This window comes from Staurois parvus, unplaced genomic scaffold (assembly GCF_062004578.1).
Source record: "Staurois parvus isolate SC_StPar_1 unplaced genomic scaffold, SC_StPar_1.0 ptg000022l, whole genome shotgun sequence".
Taxonomy (NCBI): domain Eukaryota; kingdom Metazoa; phylum Chordata; class Amphibia; order Anura; family Ranidae; genus Staurois; species Staurois parvus.
Window position 1 is genome coordinate 8,563,440 of NW_028317818.1, and position 13,815 is coordinate 8,577,254.

At 39.4% G+C, this 13,815-nt stretch overlaps 1 protein-coding gene across 3 annotated transcripts in view; it reads left to right on the top strand.

Moving 5' to 3' along the window:
- Positions 1-13,815, top strand: part of METTL22 (methyltransferase 22, Kin17 lysine) — a 318,966-nt gene that overhangs the window by 250,861 nt on the left and 54,290 nt on the right. For all 3 annotated transcript variants that reach the window (XM_089692103.1, XM_089692094.1, XM_089692109.1), the window contains one exon: positions 12,749-12,851. In XM_089692103.1, the coding sequence (XP_089548229.1) occupies positions 12,749-12,851 (103 nt within the window). The remainder of the gene's footprint in view (positions 1-12,748; positions 12,852-13,815) is intronic.

A 13,815-nucleotide genomic window follows, 5' to 3' on the forward strand; every position in this document is an offset into this window, starting at 1 on the left:
ATGCAGGTGGAAACAGCAAATTTAAATACTCCCCTTGATGTTTTGGAGCTGTTTTTCACACAAGATCTGTATGCATTGATTGCGGATCAAAGCAATTTATATGCAAAACAGTTTATCGCCGCCAACCCAAATTCAAACTTTGCCAGACCATGCGCATGGAAACCCATTACAGTTTCCGAATTTCAAGTTTTTTTGGGCCTAACCCTCAACATGGGCATTACTCAAAAAAAATGAATTGCGGTTGTATTGGTCCACAGACCCGATTCATCATATGCCCGTGTTCTCTGCTGCCATGGCCAGGCATAGATATGAGAGTATAATGCGTTTTATGCATTTCAATGACAACACACTCTGTCGTCCTCGTGGTGACCCTGAATTGGACCAGCTCCACAAAATTCAGCCCCTCGTAAATCACTTTAACCAAAAATTTGCAGATGTCTATACTCCCCAGCAAAACATCTGCATTGACGAGTCCCTCATTAATTTTTCTGGCCGCCTTCCATTCAAACAATTTCTCCCCAGCAAGTGTGCCAGATATGGGGTCAAGATGTATAAGACCTGTGAGAAGGCAACAGGCTATACATATAAATTTCGGATTTACGAGGGAAAAGAAAGTCACGTGGAGCCCCCTGGATGCCCAGACTGCATGGGGAGCAGTGGCAAGATAGTTTGGGACTTGGTGTCATCCTTTTTCCATATGGGATACCACTTATATGTGGACAATTTTTATTCAGTCGTGCCACTATTTAGACATTTGTACAATCTTGGAATTGGAGCATGTGGCACCGTGCGACCTAATCACCTGGGCTTCCCCCAACGGCTTTTAAATACCCATCTTAGAAAGGGGGGAAAAGCCTGCTTGAGAAATGAGGATGTCATTCAGCTGGAGCACCGACTTGTTCTGATAGCAACAAGGTCTTGCTCTCAGAATATACATAAGTCTGTGTGAGCAGTGCTGTTGGATGATATTTTTCATCCGCTGTTGAAAAAAGAGCATATATGCCGGGGGGCCTGGGGTGGCCAGTGGGTGGATGGCCCCATATGCTTCGGTATATATATTTTATAATATTGCTTGGCACATTAGAAGTGGGCAGATGCAGGGCGGGATATTGTAACGGTGGTCATACCACACACTTTTTCTGGCAGAGATTTCTTCTCTTTTTTTCATTCAACCCACATAAAAAAAAAACATACCATATACACCCAACAAGGACCAGCGACATACTGGTACATCACTGAACTTTGAGCGGTTATACCAGGATGATAGCTGCAGGCATCATCCTGGTATTGTTTTTTTTCAGCTGGTGATCGGCTTTCATGTAAAAGCAATCCATATTAGCTACAGGATTGCTTTTACAAGCAGCAGGAGAAGATGACCCCCTCCCCTGCTGTTTTCCACGGCCTTCTCGGGCAGTCCCGTGCCATTGGGGGAATCTGAGAATGCAGCCGGTGTTTCTGCCAGCTGACCATAGAGCTGTTTGGAGACTGGAATGGTGCCAATCATCTCTACAGTCTAAGAAATCAGACGCTACAAGCATTTCATCACCTCAGTTTCGCAGGATATAAACAGCACCATTTGTAAATTGGGAAGGCATCTGATCACACCTATCTTGGAGAAATTAGATAATGTAGGGATATTTGCATTCTCTGTGATTAGCATTAAAAGTGATAAAAAAAAAATGAAAAGGACAGTGAAAAATTATTTCAAAAATCAAAATAACAATATGTAAACAGCGGTCGCACCATACATGTGAGGTATCGCCACGAACGTCAGATCAAAGGCAGTAATTCTAGCACTAGTAAATCTAAAATGGTAGCTTGTAAAGGCTTTTTAAAACGTTGCTTATGGATATTAAAAATGTATACAGTTTGTTCCCATTGCATGGGGCATGCGCAGTTTTAAAGCATTTGCGTTTAAAACATAAAACATGTTACATAAAAAATTTCAGCACCCACCATTTTAATCACTAGGGTATCTGCTTTAAAAAAAATATATAATGTTTGAGGGTTCAAAGTAATTTTTTCATGTGAATAAAGTGTCAGAAAAGGCTTGGTCTTCAGGTAGTTAGAAGAGTGAATGATGTGTGGCATAAACTTCTAATGCTGGGCATAAAATGCCCCCACCCCCCCAAAACAACCCCTTTTTGGAAATTAGACACCCCAAAATATTTGCTGAGAGGCATGTTGAGTCAATAGAAGAATTTATTTTTTTACCACAAGTTTTTGGAAAATCACAAAGAAAACATTTTTTTTTACACAACATCGTCACTTAAATGATTTATTGCGCGCACAAGACATGGGTATATGTGGAATTACTCCTCAAAATACAAATACTTGTGTGAGCAATACATCATTTAAATGACAACTTTGTGTAAGAAAAAAAAAACATTTCTATTATTTTCCAAAAACTTGTGGAAAAAAAATAAATCTTCCATGGACTCAATATGCCTCTCAGAAGATAGCTTAGGGTGTCTACTTTCTGAAAAAGGGGTAATTTGGGGGTGTTTGTACTGTCCTGGTATTTTATCACCTAAAGAAATGTGACAGGCAGTCAGAAAGTAAAAGCTGTGTAAATTCCATTATCTATACCATAGTTTGTAGACGCTATAACTTTCACACAAAGCAATCAATATACACTTATTGGGATTTTTTTTACCAAAAACATGTAGTAGATCACATTTTGGCCTAAATTTGATTAAATTTAAAATTTTTGGATATTTTTTATGACAGAAATGAGAAGATATTGTTTTTCGGTATTGGTTTTTATAGCGCGAAAAATAAAAAGCTCACAGGTGATCAAATACCACAAAAATAAAGCTCTATTTGTGTGGAAAAAGAACATAAATTTCATTTATGTACAGCATTGCATAACCATGCAATTGTCTGTTAAACAAGTGCAGCGCTGTATAGCAAAAAATGTCGTAAATTGCAGTATCTATACCATAGTTTGTAGACGCTTTAACTTTCACACAAAGCAATCAATATACACTTATTGGGATTTTTTTCTACCAAAAACATATAGCTCCCAGCCTGGCCAACCTATTCATGGCCAGGTGGGAGGAAGATATGATATATGGCAGAGATTGGCCAGAGCTCTCTTTTTATAGACGATACATCGACGATATATTTTTAATCTGGAATGGTGAAGAACAGACAATTAATTTTTTTGGCACTTAAAATTACAATACACATAATATTAAGCTCACTTATGAGTACAGTACTTCAAATGTACATTTCTTTGACTTAACTCTGTTTAACCGAGGGGGAAGGATTGAAACAGAATCCTTTTAAGTAACAGACAGAAATAGTTACATCCCCCTCAATAGCTGTCATAACCCCACATGGTTAAATAACATTCCTAAAAGCCAACTTCTCAGAATAAGAAGAAATTGTACCAATATTGACACTTTCCTTTCTCAAGCTGATATCTTAAAGAACCGCTCTTTAGAAAAAGGCTATAGTGAAAATACATTGAACAACACTATCAATGAGGTGGCTATGATGGAGAGAGAGACTATCCTAAACAAAGAAAAAACACAAAGACCACCAAGACTATGTCCGTTTATAACGAACTTTTCTATACAATACAAGGCAATTTCTAAGATTATTAAAGATAACTGGAAAATACTGAAAGCCGATCCTACATTAACTAATTTTTTACCAGATAGGCCTGAAATAACATTCAGGAAAGCCTTACCACTTAGGAATCAGATAGCTCCTAATATGATTGACCCCCCTACCACCAACACATTTTTTGCGGAGTTAAAAGGATTCTATCCCTGCAATAAATGTATAATTTGCCGGTGTAATGGAACCAGAAAAAAGAAAACTGATACATTTAAGTCAACGTCAACAGGTAGAAGCTACAACATTGAAAGCTTCATTACATGCAATAGCAGGTTTGTAGTTTACTTACTAAAATATCCCTGCAACAAACAATACATGTCGAACTACGAGAAAATTAAAGGACCGTTTGAGAGAACATGTCAGCAATATCAAGAAGGCTATAGGAAACATTCCCTATCAAAACATTATCGCCTATGTCACAACAGGGACCCCTCATCACTAAGGTTTACTGGTATTGACATCACTAAAACACACTGGAAGGGCATCAATAAAAAGAGGATAGTATCACAACAGGAATCAAAATGGATCTTTGAACTTGACACTCTCTATACCCTAAAGGACTCAACAAAGAGTTCGATATTAACAGCTTTATAGATAACAGCTAGTTCTTTCTGACTGTACATATAGTGATCACATTACCTTACAGCCAGAATTTTAGGAATCAAAATCTTTTTATACCTTTTTAGATGATGATTTTACGATTCTGAACCATTCTATTCTATATCATCTATTCTTAGTTTATCTGTTTTTCTGTATGATATTACTTTAACCAATTTGTCCATAATCATATTTTACAAAACACACTATTGGATTTTATTGATTCTTATGTTCCTAGCTATTCTATTCTATATGCGTCTTTTAATCATTTATTAGTATAAATTTTTATATATAACGCATATTCTTTTTAACGAGATTTAATTACATATACTATTTTACTTATATGACGCATTCTTATTTCATAGCTATTCTATTCTATACATAACATTTCATTTTATAAGAATTAATTTTTATCCATATAAGTACAATTAGTTTTATTCGATTTATCCATTCTAATTTTGTTCGACTTTTCGTTTTTATGTTCTTTGGTCATCGCAATTTTACAGACTCAATTTTTATTGCATTTACTTTTTTATTTATTTTGATCTTATTATCCTTTTATTTTCTATTACTGCTTTTTATTATTATGTAATATGTTGTTGTGTGATTTTTTTATATTCTATATACTGTTATATAGACCATGATTGCATTTTTACTCTTTTTAATCTATTCACGGTATTATCTACATTGGTATACACAACAGCGGGACAAGGGGCTTTGGGGGGGGGGGGGGGGGGCTTGCTTGTCCCCTTTCCTGACATGCCGGGCTGCATGCTCGGGTAAGGATCTGGTATAGATTTTGGGGGACCTCATGCCGTTTTGTTTTTTTTTTATTATTATTTTGGCATGGGGTTTCCCTTAAAACCCATACCAGACCAAAATAGCCTGTTTTTTTTTTTTTTAATTTTCCAATGTTGGCACTGGTTTGTTTATATTATACTGTCATTGGGAAATCCTGCTGACGGCACATGAGAGTCATGGTTGTCAAGGACGCCGCAGCTTCCTTAACAACCAGCTGTTCTTCACAATGAATTCAAATGGATTCAATATTTTCGATTCAATTTGTTTTTAATACTTCGAATCCTTTTGGAAAAAGTCTGAATCCCCCTGAAAAAAAATAAGCGGAACTAAATTAAACAAAACTAACTTCATTACGAATGCAACTAAACTAAATTAGTTGTGAACAAAAAACAAAATATATAAAGTCAGCGCTCCCTACTAGTGTAAAAATAAGCAGCTTGCAAATACAGGCAAATATACACCACCCTACATGTAAACTTGAAATAAAATTACAGCGCTATACGGTCACAATAGTCCAAAAATTACACTCCCATCAACTTGTTATATCAAAAATTAATTTGTAGTCCCTCTGTGCAATATATGTGTTGTTATACTCGATTTCCTCCAATATAAATCAAACTATCCACCACTGGAAATCAGAAGAATTGCCAACTCACCACAAATATATGCTGCCTTGATATAAAGCGCAGCATCACCATTTTAATTCATCATCACAAGACCATCCATTTTCTTGTGTGGCTCCTGTGTGACTACTCCACTCCTTCCTCATATGCAGTATGAGGCTTCAATGTGACACCAAAAACAATTAAAATGATATAATGTAGTACTCTTATGTGTAATAGAATTCAACACCTGTGCATAGGTCACACACTGTGATACAGTGTGTGTACAAAACTCTGTCACCCACATAAAATGCGTGCTCACCGCCAACGTGTGCTGCTCATGAGATGGCCAGCAGATAACGCATCAGGACAAATTGGAGCGCTGGCATTAGTCTTTTCTCGCATCAACTTTAATTATATCTCCATAGGGGGCACTGTTCAGCTCTCACTCTCAAACACCACCACAAGGTAACCAAAATATAATGCCATATATTGTATTTATTCTGAACCAAACAAGCAGCAGCCCAGTGAGGTCACATAAAATCAATAATAAAAACAGCTGCTCTACTTAAATTTTACGCCGCCACTCTGGAAATTGATGTGGCGGCGCAATACTGTAACTTGCCTTACAATACACCTAGTGCTTTGCTCACAAATGTGCATCCTCTGGGGTCTCTAGCATCTCTTAGCAACCAACCTTTATATGTATCTTACTCTTACAAAATAAACATTACTTCCGGTCCAGCACCATTTTGTTGTAGCTCAATGTAAGAGCTATGGCAGCCATTTTCCTGTGCACTTCCGGGCTGTTGTTCAAATGAACAGAAATTCCAGTCTGGCGCCATTTTGTTGTAGCTTAATATAAATCTATGGCAACCATTTTCCTGTGGACCTATTTTTACTTATAGGATCATTCAAAACAAGCAAACCTTTTAAAGAGCTGAATAATCAAAGTACATAACAGCCATTTTTTTGTTATGAAACAACAAAAACTTTACATACAATCAAAAACTTTGAAATATAAAAAGGTGAGCTATTGCGATTCCTGAGTAGCGTTGTGAAATGCAAGTCAGAGCAGCTGTTTTTATTATTGATTTTATGTGACTTCACTGTTGCTACTTCTTTTGTTCATAATAAATACTACACTATATGGCATTTTATTTTGGTTACCTTGCGGTGGTGTTTGACAACGAGAGTGGAACAATGCCCCCCTAAGTTGGTGGTAGAGAAGGTTGATGCCAGCGCTCCAATTTGTCCTGATGCGTTATCTGCTAACAACCTCATGAGCAGCACACGTTAACACTATATAATTGTATTTGTTTTTGGTGTCACATCGATACATGTCTCATGCTGCAAATAAGGAAGGAGTGGAGCAGTCACCCAGGAGCCACACGAGCAAATGGATGGTCTTGTGATGATTAATTAAAACACTGATGCTGTACTTTATATCAGGGCAGTATATATTTGTGGTGAGTTGGCAATTCTTCTGATTTTCAGTGGTGAATAGTATAATTTTTATTGGAGGAAATCGAGTATAACAACACATATATCGCACAGAGGGACTACAAATTAATTTTTGATATATAAAGTTGATGGGACTGTCATTTTTGGACTATGAATATGACCTTATAACGCTGCAATTTTATTTCGAGTAAACTAAATTTGTAATCTAATGAATTGATCTGAAACAGAACCAATTTTCTCTTATGTTCATTGACGGACACAGCCTCCCCTCTTAATTCATGACCAAGCAGGATTTTATAGCCCCACCTACAAGAGTAGAACACTAGGCAGAAAAATGACTCGGCACTTCCTATGGGCAGCCCTCTTTGGGCATAAAACCCCCTCTCTGCTATAGGCCTCCGGTCATTTCTGCCTAGTGACTTCAGGAGTACGGATGTGTCTATATCCATCTGTAATATCGCCCATGCCATGTATGAATGCTAATTCACCCCGCACTGCTATACGGTAATCTATACTGCTTTTAAAATCCACCTCTAACTGAAGCTGATTCATAACTATCAATGTTCTTATTGGTCATTCTTACTGCTTCAAAAATCTTTAACTCTGGTCCATATTACTTTGGTGTTTATTTTGCTCTTGTTGTCTCACCCAAATTTATGAGCTGATCCAAATCTTTACAACTCTGCCCTCCTGCTCTCTTGTTGTCTCTTGTAGTCATCCTTTAGTGTGAGAAGTTTGCCCTGCTAGCCATGTGTCTCTGCTATGCATTCCTAATTGATTAATTGGCAATACCCCCACCCAACTCAGTTTAAATTTAGGCCTTTCTTGGGGGGAGGCACAGCCAGGGGTAGTATTGGCAACTATCATCATGGATAAAGTATTGATCTTGGATTAAGTATTGAGCATTACACTTTGGCTCTGCACTTCAGCGAATGCACAAAGCGAGAAGCAGACAACTTCAAATACTAATTGGACTACAGGTGACCTTTTCCCCAATAAGCTCTTTCAGCTCTTATCCTGTCTGCTTCATCTCCACTCTGTAACATGCACTCCCTACCCCTCCTTCTCACAGTTGTATCCTCTCTCTTCAAACTCTCTCTCTTTCACCCCTCTTCTGCACCCCACAGCTTATATATATCACCCTCAGTCCTGTCTTCACCTTATTACTGTACTTATCAACTCCTGCTAATTCTGAATCCACACACTAATAAAACCTCCAGGACATTGGAACCTGTCCCTCCATATAAGTCGTACTCCCATATTACCTCCCTCACCCTTCTGCTTCTCCTAACATCTGGAGACATTTCCCCAAATCCTGGACCGCCATCTTTTTCCTTTGATCAACACACCCAGCACCCTTTATCCTCCAACAGCAGCCACAATCCACACACAATCTAGCTACTTATACTTCCTAGAACCAGCCCCCCCCCCTTTCCTGTGCCCTCTGGAATACCCGCTCTGTCTGTAACAAACTCACTTCTGTCCATGACGTTTTTATCGTTAACTCCTTTAACTTGCTTGCAATTACGGAAACCTGGCTTCAGGAATCTGACTTTCCCTCTCCTGCTGCCCTCTCCCATGGTGGTCTCCTCTGGTCTCGCTTTCCCAGGCCGAGTGTAGGTGGAGTTGGAATCCTCCATCCCCTCAAAGCACTTTTTCAGGTCCTTCATTCACCTCCCTCTCTGTCCCTCTCCTCATTTGAAGTTCACTGTATTTGTCTGTTCTCTCCAGTTTCTGTAAGAATTGCTGTGATCTATAGGCCTCCTGGACCGGTATCAAGCTTCCTTGATGACTTCTCTGCCTGGCTGCCTTACTTTCTCTCTTCTGAAATTTACACTATCATTCTTGGTGACTTCAACATCCCTGTTAATCTTAACACTCCTACCTCTAAACTTCTAAGCCTAACCACTTCTTTTGACCTAAAACAATGGACACATGCTTCTACTCACTCCAATGGTAACTGCCTCGACCTTATATTCTCCTACCTATGCACTCATTGCAGCCTCACCAACTTTCCTTTTCCTCTCTCTGTTCACTCCCTTATTACCTTCACTCTCTCCTTGGCTTCCAACTACCAAACAATTACAAATAAAAACCTTCATTATCTTAACCCTTCTCTTCTTTTTTCGGCAACAGATTGTCTCTATGACAAACTCTCAGCCCTGTCCTGCCCCAACCTGGCCACTTCCGTCTACAATAGTTCACTGTCATCCACCCTGGACACATAGGCCCCCCTCACTACACATAGAATCAGGCCCCAACCACTACAGCCCTGGCAAACAGACAATACTACATGCCTCATAAAACGTAGCCGTGCTCTGGAGCGTTTATGGCGTAAGACTAAGACCCAGCAAGACTTCTACCACTATAAATCTGCCCTTCAAAAATACAATTCTTGTCTCCACACTGCCAAACAGACCTATTTTATCATTCTCATTAACACCCTCTTATGCAATCCCCGTCACCTCTTTTCTACCTTTAACTCTCTACTTCGTCCTTCTTTACCTCCACCCACTAACTCACTCACTGCCCAGGAGATCACTAATCACTTCAAAAATAAAATTGATACAATTTGTGATGAGATCTCCACTATACAGATATCTCCCTCACCCTACACTCCTTGTCCACTTGCACAATCTACACTTCCCTTGTTTAACCCAGCTACTATAGAGGAACTTGGTAAACTGTTTTCTAAAACCCAGCTAACCACCTGCCCCCTGGACCCTGTTCCCTCGCAAATACTACAGTCACCGTTTGGCTCTGTCCTTCGTTCTTTAACTCATATCGTCAATCTCTCCCTTTCTACTGGCATATTCGCCAACTCTCTAAAACATGTGCTAGTCACCCCCATACTTCCCCCAAAAGCCTCACTGGACCCCACCAATCTTAGCAACCTTAGACTCATCTCCTTACTCCCTTTTGCCTCCAAACTCCTTGAATGTCCAGTCTACAACCGGCTGAGCTGCCACCTTATTGAGAATAACCTTCTCGATCCCCTTCAGTCTGACTTTCGCCCAAAACACTCCACAGAAACTGCTCTCCTAAAACTCACAAACGACTTACTAACTGCTAAAACCAATGGTCACTATTCCATACTCTTGCTCTTGGACCTCTCCACTGCCTTTGACACAGTTGACCACCCCCTCCTCAAAAATAAACTCTATTTACTTTGTCTCCGTGACTGTACTCTCCTTTGGTTCAAATCTTACCTATCTCACCGCACCTTCAGTGTCACTTATATCTCTACTTCCTCCTCTCCTACTCCTTTTACTGCCGGGGTTGCCCAAGGTTCTGTCCTTGGACCTCTCCTATTCTCGATCTACACTTCTTCCTTTGGTCAGCTGATGGCTTCCCATGGTTTCCAATACCATTTCTATGCTGATGACACACAAATCTATCTCTCTACTCCTCAGCTCATACCATCAGTTTCCTCCCGTATCACCAATTTACTAACAGACATATCAGACTGGATGTCACACCACTTCCTAAAACTCAATCTATCCAAAACTGAGCTCATAATATTTCGTCCCCCATGTGCCTCTTCCCCTGATTTCTTGGTCAGGATCAATAGCACCACTATCAACCCATCCCTGCATGCCTGGGTGCTAGGTGTAAACCTGGATTCTGAACTATCCTTTCAGGCCCACATCCAATCCCTGTCCAAATCATGCCGCCGCAACCTGCGCAACATCTCCAGAATACACCCCTTTTTAACCTATGATACCACAATGCTCCTAATTTACTCCCTGGTTATCTCTCGCCTCAACTACTGCAACTCCCTCCTCATTGGCTTACCTTTACATAGGCTATCCCCCAACCAGTCCATCATGAATACTGCTGCCAGGCTCATCCACCTTACCAACTGTTCAGTGTCTGCTACCCCTCTCTGCCAATCCCTCCACTGGCTTCCATTCGCCCAACGAATAAAATTCAAAATACTAACAACTTACAAAGCCATCCACAGCTCTGCCCCCAGCTACATCACCAACCTGGTCTCAAAATATAAACCAAACCGCTCTCTTCGATCCTCTCAAAACCTTCTGCTCTCTAGTTCCCGTGTCACCTCCTCCCATGCTCGCCTCCAGGACTTCTCCTGAGCTTCTCCCATCCTATGGAACTCCCTACCCCAATCTGTCCGGCTGTCTCCTAATCTATCCACCTTTAGACGATCCCTGAAAACCTTTCTCTGTAAAGAAGCCTATCCTGCTTCTACCTAGTAAACCGCCATTTATTTTCTCCTTCAGCTCATCCCCCCCACAGCTATTACCTTTTGTATCACTCAACTCTTCCTCCTAGATTGTAAACTCTATGAGCAGGGCCCTCTGTTTCCTCTTGCACCAAATTGTATTGTAACTGTAATGTCTACCTTCATTTTGTAAAACGCTGCGCAAACTGTTGGTGCTATATAAATCCTGTTTAAGAAGAATAATAATATGTGGTTTTTTTTCTGCTGGCACTTGTGTTCTTGCAGCTTTTTTCCTTTTTTTTTTATTAGAATTCTAGCTTTTTTTCTGTGGAGATCTTCTTGTATCAACAGTTGGGCTGGGCGACAGGCTGGATAATCTAGATCTAGTGGTCACCCCAGTCTGACCAGCGATCGCACGCAGACTGCTAGCTAAGCGCTCAGTCGGCCGCAACCATGTCTACTTCTTATTTCACGCAGTCCTTTTTAAAACTCTTTACTTTTTAAAGGAAGAGTAAAGTCTCTGTAATGATTTATTTTAAATGTACATATATACACACATGAAAACAGTCATAGTTGCTTATTACAAAAGCAAGCGTTACTTAGTGATATACAATGATTGTGCTCTATTGATCCTCTTTTCTCTCTGATGTTCTACCAGACATTGAAGCTGATTGAATCTAGCTTCATACCGCATGTGATTCACACAGGAATCACACTGCATTCTTGTGTGCATCACATGCAATGTCTGTGCGTTTTGAGCTATACGTTTTGTATGGGTCAAATTGCATTGCATCCACACCAAAATGGTTCCAGACCCTTTTTTCTTCTGCACCCGAATCGCATCGCATGGGTGTATTTGGTTTTCTGATTTCTGGCATTCACACTGTGTTTTGTGATTTGTTTCAAGGTGGCATTCATTTATATTGACACCCGCAGCAGATCGCATGGACACCTCTCGATTGCAATGCAGTGTGGGAAACGCATAGAATTTGCTGCATTTCCTGCATCGCATCAGTGTGAATCAGATCATACCCAAGTAGTTGAGAATTGGCACAAATAAATTGTGTAAATATTAATTTCAGTTAATCCAATTATGTGAAGGCAAACTTCTGTGTGCTTATTCCATCCAAACATATTGGGGGATGATACCTAGCTCCTTTTGTAAATCAGCCCAATGATCTGGCTACCTGAAAACAACCGACATCCTACAGTCTATAAATTAAAATAAAAGAAATAAAAGAAACACCCTCAATGTTTTTGGTATTCAGAGACCATGTGATCTTTGCCTAAACCTTTAGGTCAAATGAGGAGATCAAGAGCAGTGGTTTATAAAAGAGCCAATTTTCCTTAGAATAATTGAATTTGATAATGCTAGCATGAGCGTACTGATTTGTGCAAAGTGTGATTTTTATCAATGATTCTTTTAAGAATTTTTAATCATCCAGTTTCAAAGTAAATTTTTTTTTTTCAGTGTTTTATGATGATGACCTTACAGATGCACTCTTTAAAACCCTTTCCCGGATCACACATGCGTTGAGAAGTAATTGTGTTATTTATTTATCTATGGAGAGGAGGTATGTTTTTAAAGTATAAACATTTCAACATATCAGATACCTTTATTTTAAGGCTCCATGCACACTAGCATTTTTTTAAGTTACTAGAAGCTGTTATTAGCATTTTTTGTGCTCCTAGAAGCTACAGTAAATAGTGTTATACTATGTGTTCATAGGTGATCAAAGTCGAACTATAAGCAAAACTTGTTTCTTCATTTTGAATAGAGCAAGGGAGGGTTATAACCCCCGTCAGATTTTTTTTTTCGCCAACTTTGTTCCATTGCAACTTTGTTCCCTTCACTTCCTGTGCTATAGCCAAACAGGAAGTGAGAGGAAATGCCTACAAATAAGGGAATTCTTTGGGGACCCCCAGGTCACTAGTACTAGTGTCCCAATTGGAATATTTCCCTCTATTACTTTTCTGGGGACAACCCAAAATTTGGGATTTTCTTTTACTTTCACTTTCAATGATAATGGTAAACAGGACAAATAGGATGAATCTCCCTAATGAGGACAAAAAAGCAATAAAAAATTACAGGTGTTCTAATCTTTCTCCACTCTATCCAAAACTGAAAAAAAAAAGTTTTGTCTTTAGTTATACTTTAAGAATAAGCCAAAGTGTCTGGGTTCAGTTTGCTGACAGTTTGTGGAACCCTTTATGAAGTCTGTAAATTGCAAACTTAAACTTGGCATCTATGGAAGTGACTCCTTTTAGTTGATTCTGGCCATTTTTCAGGGCTAATAGGCAAGGGATTGTCAAAAATTGGTACATGCCTGGGAAATGCCTTTAAAGCTGAATGTGGTGTTAAAGAGCGGTAACATTCTCACAGACAGCGACGCTGTATTCTGGCATCCCAAATCTTGGATGTGTAACAGATTTTTTAACTTTTATTTCTAGTTTGGCTTATATACAACAGCAGCACTCCAATCTGATTTATTTCAAATTGCGTTTGGTAGAAATTGGCTAGCAACAGTACAGTAGCAC